At 34.0% G+C, this 7273-nt stretch overlaps 1 protein-coding gene across 1 annotated transcript; it reads left to right on the top strand.

Annotated features, from left to right (window-relative positions):
- The first annotated feature begins 230 nt into the window (after positions 1-230).
- On the top strand, positions 231-3202 carry LOC125670365 (transmembrane protein 26-like). The gene has a single exon (XM_056161870.1). It carries the CDS (start codon positions 256-258, stop codon positions 1078-1080), a length of 825 nt encoding a protein of 274 aa, XP_056017845.1. The 5' UTR covers positions 231-255; the 3' UTR covers positions 1081-3202.
- The last annotated feature ends 4071 nt before the right edge of the window (positions 3203-7273 follow it).

Raw genomic sequence — 7273 nt, 5'->3', positions numbered from 1 at the left:
AGTGACTGCTGAACTGTAGGTCGTAGATTCGAGTCCAGCAGGGGTTTTAAGTTTTTTTCAGATTACCTTCTACTAAAACTATATTTTTTGACAAAATAAAGTAAATTGAAAATTGTCAACTTCAAAATATTGTTGTACATATCCTCCACTTTTCATCTACATCAAATTTCTCTGGTGTAGCATACCTCCTTAATATGTTTATATTTTGTTCTTTTTACAATTCAGACCATCAAAAATCAGGACTTCCAGATTTCGATGGACGATGACGTATTTGTTTATGCCATTGAGCAGAGCTTCCTGCTGGTAATGATAATCGGGAGATGGACACTTCCAAAAGGTCAAATGTCACGTGACAAGCTCTCCAATCTTCTGCTAGTTTTGATCGGAAAAGCAAGCGACATGACAGATTTCTTCACTTTATTTTCACACAAAAGCGTTGTGGAGAATAGAACATTCACTTTTGTGGTCCTGGTGGTGTGGAGTCTCAGCGTGTTTCAGTTCCCGATCTCGTTCACTGAGTTTAGAGACGAGAATATAGTCATCGGTATCCATAGAGACAGGCAGTACATGCAAGTGATAGTGCGAACCCTTAACAAATGTCTCAAAACGGAAATCTGGGGTATTCTGGCCTCCATTCTGATGCAGGAGTTTCCGTTTTTAGTTTGTCGTTCGTATGCTGTCGGTAAGTTGGGAATCGTCGATGACACCATCATATTCTTCCTGTTTAAAAACTCGCTGATAATAAGCATGTATCTGTATCGACTGGTGTCACTTTGTTTGGAGACGGATCCGTACGGCGATGTGAAAACTTTCGTTCTGGAACCAGAGACAATAAATGGTCCCCAATGTGCGTCTCCATTAGACTTGCTCGACGTAGAGGGTGGAGCAGACCAAGGACAAACTGGCATTCGTTTGACAAAATCGAACAAAGATAATACGAAGTTAATAGAAAAGAAACTATATGATAAGAATTTGGGTGTTTTCTGCAAATCTGGCAACTATGAAATAACACACAGAAAGTCCAGAGTAAGTCCAGAGAATATTTTAAGAGTTCATTTCAAGAGGAGGAGCTCATTCTAGGAAAGACATGATGGAGACGATAAATCTGAGTAATGATGCGTCTTCTCAAGATCTGAAGAATGTATTGGATGACAGAATCTTTAAAACTTCTAAGGGTACACACATTTGTTAGGGACTAAATACCTACATGTTTTGTCTCAATGTTTTTGAAATAACTCTCCAAGCTGGGGAAAAACCGAATTGCAACCAAAAAGAATATGAAAAAAATTGCATTTATCATATTTGGTGTCTTATCCACAGAAAGTATTTGGGCTTTTACAGAGCCATGTAAAGGTTCACAATACATCAATTATAACGTTGAATCCGGTTACAAACAATTTGACTACTACTGAAAATGCAGAATAATAAGCCTGACGTTTTCTTCTTTCTTTTTTCTTTTTTTTTTTTTTTAACTTGTGCCCTTCATTATCAAATTACCCTTAGAAACCTATACTACCATCAGAAGTCTAGTTTTGTTTGTTGCATGTATAGGGCCATCCAAAACAAGAAGTCCATAAGCCACAAGGCTCACATTGACTCTGCCGTTCTTTAGAAGATTTTCTACCCTCTTTATTCCCATGAAATCTTTTGACCTCACGTTATGACCATTACTAACACGGTCTTGCTGTTCTGGAGATTTGCAAAATTTTATCCCCGATTTCAGCCCCATCCTTACCCAATGGACTATATTTGAAGGGGACAAAATTGAAACTGCAAGTTTTGAGTGTTTGCATATTAATATGACTTCGTGTGGCCTGGTTCTCTTGAGAAGAATTTTTCAAATCCTACATGCATTCTCACGTACAGGTGAAGATAACAAATAGTGATCAGTCTCGTAAATCCTATACAGAATAAATAGTGATCAGTCTCGTAAATCCTATACAGAATTGGGCAACAATATTAATGACCTCTGGAAACACCAGAGTTGGGATAAGATCCCCAGGACGAGTAAGCATCCCCCGATAACCTGTCACACCCACTGCAAGCTTCAAGTAAACTTTTGAACCCATCTTTTAGCCCCAGGGTAATGCTTTTTTATTTAAATATAAATATGTGCTACTTTGGAATGGTTGCATATGTATAGGATTACTCAGGGCCAGTGGTTTTTGAGAAGATTTTTAAAGATACCCATGTAAAATTTTGATCCCCTATTTCAGCTCTACCCTACCTCCTGGAACTATGATTCAAACAAACTTAAATCTGCACTACCCGAGAATGATTCCATACTAATATGCTTCGTTCTTGAGATTTTCACATTTTCTCCCATATAGTCCCAGGTAAAAACGAGTCTGTATTACGGCCCAAATCCACCCCAACGCATCGATTTGAAGAAACTTGAATCTGCTCTACCTAAGGATGCTTGCATATTGATGTGACTAATCCTGGCCCTGTTGCTCTTGAGAATAAGATTTTTACAGATTTTCTTCTATATCATATATTCTAAAGTAAAATTTTGATCCCCTATTGAGACCCCCTCCTAACCCTCCCAATGATTTCAACAAACTTCCATTTGCACTATATCAGTACGAGGAATCTTGCATGATAATATGACTAATCATGGCCCTGCTATTCTGAGGAAAGATTTTTAAAGCACCCCTTTTATCAACAAAATTTTTATCTATCTAACAAATAAGGACAAATTTACTTGGTTGATGATTAATGAAGACAAACCAGTAATTGTCAAATTGAGTGAATATTTAGTGCAAACTTTCAGAAAAAGAAGTGATGCTTTAAAACTGCAAAAATCATTATAGTTTATTATTCATATATTGGTATAATACTGATACTGTCCATCTACTTGTATATATACATGATTAGCAATTCATATATGCATGTACTTGTTTCCCCAACATGCTGCATCCACACGCAGTTTGCAGTCTCTGTAACCTGTAGTTAATGTTGTAAACTTTCTTTCTTTTTTTGAATTTCCTTCTTTATAAACTGTCTTACTGTTATGCCCTCTGGGCCCAAAATTGGAATAAACTTATCTTATCTTGTCTTATTTCCCCATTTAAAACTTTGATCTCTTAATGTGGTTCCACCATACCCAAAGGTGACATGTGGTTTGAACATTTTGAATCTCTATTCATTAAAGGTCAACTACAGTGAAATAAAGTTTACAGTTCATTAAAAAACATTTCGAAAAGCTTACTGTTGTGTTTGTTTTCTTTTCTCTTCTTCCAAAAATCCAGGTAAACACGCAAAATATATGGAGCGCCAAATTAACATACACTCAAATAACTGAAGATATCTTCAACTATTTGAAGATATCATCAATTCAATTATTGCTCTCTTTAATTGAATTAATGTGTGCATTAAATCAATTATTGCTCTCATCAAATGAATTAATGCGCGCTTCAATTCAATTATTGCTCTCATCAATTGAATTAATACGTGCATCAATTGAATTAATGAAAGCAATAATTCATTTAATGCACGCATTAATTCAATTATTGCTCTCTTCAATTCCATTGATGTGCGCATTAATTGAAATAATGAGAGCAACAATAGATTTGATGCGCACAATAATTCAATTATTGCTCTCTTCAATTCAATTGAAGAACTCGTAAGTTGCAAGAACTTGTTGCTAATCCTTTTGTATATAGTATATACAATAAAATATGTTCAAATCAAATCAATTGATGAGAGCATCAATTTAGTAGAAATATTGCTCGCAATAATTAATTTAGAGCTCGGTATAAATAATTTGATGATCTCTTTAATTCAATTGAAGATATCTTTAAATCATTTACAATGCTTTTGTATAAGGAATTAATGCGCGCATCAATTCTTTTAAAGAGAGCAACAATTCAATTAAAGATATCATTAATTCAACTGAAGAGAGCAATAATTGAATTAATGCGCGCATTAAATCAACTATTGCTCTCATCAAATGAATTAATGCGCGCATCAATTCAATTATTGCTCTCATCAATTGATTTAATGCGCGCATCATATCAATTATTGCTCTCTTTAATTGAATTGCGCGCAATAATTCAGAATTGAAGATATCGTTAATTATTTGAAGAGATATTTAATTCAATTGTTGCGAGCATCTAATGAATTGATGATATCTTCAAATAGTTGAAGAAATCTTCAATTATTTGAGTTTATGTTAATTTGGCGCTCCATAAAAATACCTATTCTTTAGCGACACCACGGATAATGACGGTGAAATATCAGAGATAGACTTGAGTTCACTTAGTCATCGGAGTCAGAGGAAAACATAAGTGACCAGGGTAGAAATTATTCACCGGGCCACCCCAGAGAGAATTGACAATGTTCCGTCGAAGATAAAATTTGTATCAAAGAAAACATAGACAGTTATTAAGATTACGTAAAAATCAAATCAAGCAGTAGGCACGAAAACCGCAATCTAATCAAAATTATTACCGCTCACCAAAAAGTAGCGATCGTAGGTGAGCGGATCAAAAGATCTAATTTCCGTACAGTACCTAGCGATAAATGATTCAATATTTCAATTTTCACTATATATTTAATTGAAAAATGCCTTTTTGAAAAAAAAGAAAGAAAAAAAGAAAAAAAAAAACAACAATAAAAAACAAAAAAACAACAACAACAAACAACTTATTGCAACGTATTTGTAGCTCACTTTTACCTCACCTGAGCCTTTTGTCGGTCCGTCCTTTTCACATTTCCATCTTCTCCAGAACCACTGAGCCTATTTCAACCAAACTCATGAAACTTGGCAAAAAGTATCCTTGGATGAAGGGGATTCAAGTTTGTTCAAATGAGGAGACACACCCCATTCAAAGGAGATATATTCACGAGAATGCAAAAATATGGTGGGGTCATTTAAAATTCTTCTCAAGAACCACTGGGCCAGAGAAGTTGTTTGCATGAAAGTTTCCTGACATATAGTAGGGGTTCAGAGTTTTATATGCTGATAAAAATATCTCTTGAACTATCAAGCTAGGGTTTTCATATCTTTTACATACATTTTTACAAGACCTTTCATATAATGCAATGGTGTGTGATCTTGACCTGGAAGTTGGTCAAACGCGTTATACTTGTAATAAAAATTTGACCAATTCTATTTAAAGTAGATTTTCCATATCTTATTTATTTCTTATTTCATACCATGCCCTTTGACCTTGTACTCGGGAGTTTAACCTACTTTTAAGAAAACATAACCTATTGAGTATATCTGGAACTATTCTAAGTAAGGCTTTCATATTTTGTATAAAGATTCTAAATGGCAAGACCTTGTGACACAATGATGTTTGATCTTTTGACCTTGGAGTTTGACCTACTTTTAGAACCCTGACCTATTTAATATCTCCTCAGCTATTATTTGAAGTAGGGCTTTCATATTTTGAATATAGATTCTTTATGGCAAGACTTTGTTATACTTCGATGTTTGACCTTGAACAACGGCAGGGCCAAGGTGCCTCATCCAGGTGAGCGATGTGGCCCAATCAAGTGAAATTTTTTTTTATGGAAATTGGGCTAATATTGACCTCACAATAAGTTTTCATAAAAGTTGGTTTTTCAAATTCATCTTTTCACTGTATATTTTCAAATATAGTTTAAAAATGAAGTGAAGGCTCACTCATGTTCATTAAGTACCACGAGGACGAGAACATTCGTAAGATGTTTCATTTGATACAAAGATATGAACTAAACTCTAATTAGATAATAGTTGACCTTTACACGTGAAAATGCAAGACAATGTGCAATATCAGACCCATCAAATTCAATGTCCTGTGAAAGCATATTTTGCATAATTCACTGGTGGATCTAGAAAGGGGGAGGGGTACAGTGCAGGAAGGCCTCTATAAAAGTTCTAAATTTCATGATCCCCTGACTCCAGGGTGGGGTCAAACTGGGTATATAGTATTTGTGTAAAACATGTAAAAACATCTTTAATATCATTGATACTAAATTGACACTAATAGATATTTAGAATGGGCAGATAGCCCTTTACCAAAATTGTAAATCTCATGATCCCAGAGGCAGGGGTTGTGGTATCAGGGTGGGGTCAAAATGGTCAGTGATTAAATGTGTTAAGAATTGAACATTTTTAACTTCTTGATAATTACCATTTCAATTCTTTTCAAATTTGGCATGAAGCATCATTGAGACATAAATTGTAAATTTCAGGTCTCCTGTAATCCCGAGGCATTAGAGGCAGGACAAAAACTGCCCAAATTGACAAATTTTCAAAAATCTTCTCTACAATTGCATATCTTTAAGAAAAACTAAATGCAGTGATGTAGAGCAGGAAGGCTTCTACCAAAATTGTAAATTTCATGATCCTCTGTGGTAAAGGATCCGATTCCAAAGCAGGGCTAAAGCGTATAGGTGTAAAACATTTCAATATCTTCTTTAATGCTATCAATACTAAAATCAAACTAAACAGATATTCAGGATTGAGTAGTTCTTTACAAAAATTGTAAATTTCATGATCCTATGGAGTAAGGGTTTGGTATCAGGGTGGAGCCAAAATCAATATTGTTTTTATTGTCTTTTTCATTTGAAGGACTTCTTTAAGTTTGCTGATACAGTATAAAAACTAAATGCATATTTAGGAAAAGCAGGAATATGGAGCGCCAAATTAATATAAACTCAAATAATTTAAGATATCTTCAATTATTTGAAGATATCATCAATTCATTTGATGCGCGCAACAATTGAATTAAAGATCTCTTCAAATAATTATTGATATTTTCAATTCTGAATTATTGCACTATTTAATTGACTTGATGATAGCATTAATTCTTCAGCTGAATTGATGCGTGCTTTATTTGAATTAATGATCTCTTCGAATGAATTAATGATATCAACAATTGAATTGATGCATGCTATAATTCAATTGAACAGAGCAATAATTGATATAATGCGCGCATTAAATCAATTGATGAGAGCAATAATTGAATTGATGAGTGCATTAATTCATTTGATGAGAGCAACAATTAATTTAATGCGCACATTAATTCAATTATTGCTCTCTTCAATTGAATTAATGATATCTTTAATTCATTTGAAGAAAGCAATAATTCTTTTAGAGAGCAACTATATAATTAAAGATACATGTATTTTCAATTCAACATATCCAGAATTGAATTAATGATCTCTTTAATTGAATTGTTGCTCTCTTTAAAAGAATTGATGCGCGCATTAGTTCCTTATACAAAAGCATTGTAAATAATTAAAGATATCTTCAACTGAATTAAAGAGATCATCAAATTAT

Source organism: Ostrea edulis, chromosome 4 (assembly GCF_947568905.1).
Source record: "Ostrea edulis chromosome 4, xbOstEdul1.1, whole genome shotgun sequence".
Taxonomy (NCBI): Eukaryota; Metazoa; Mollusca; class Bivalvia; order Ostreida; family Ostreidae; genus Ostrea; species Ostrea edulis.
This window is presented reverse-complemented; position numbering and strand designations above follow the sequence as displayed.

Bases quoted from the DNA above. Each gene is read 5' to 3' on its own strand.
- LOC125670365 (XM_056161870.1), top strand. From the start codon at position 256: ATGGACGATGACGTATTTGTTTATGCCATTGAGCAGAGCTTCCTGCTG.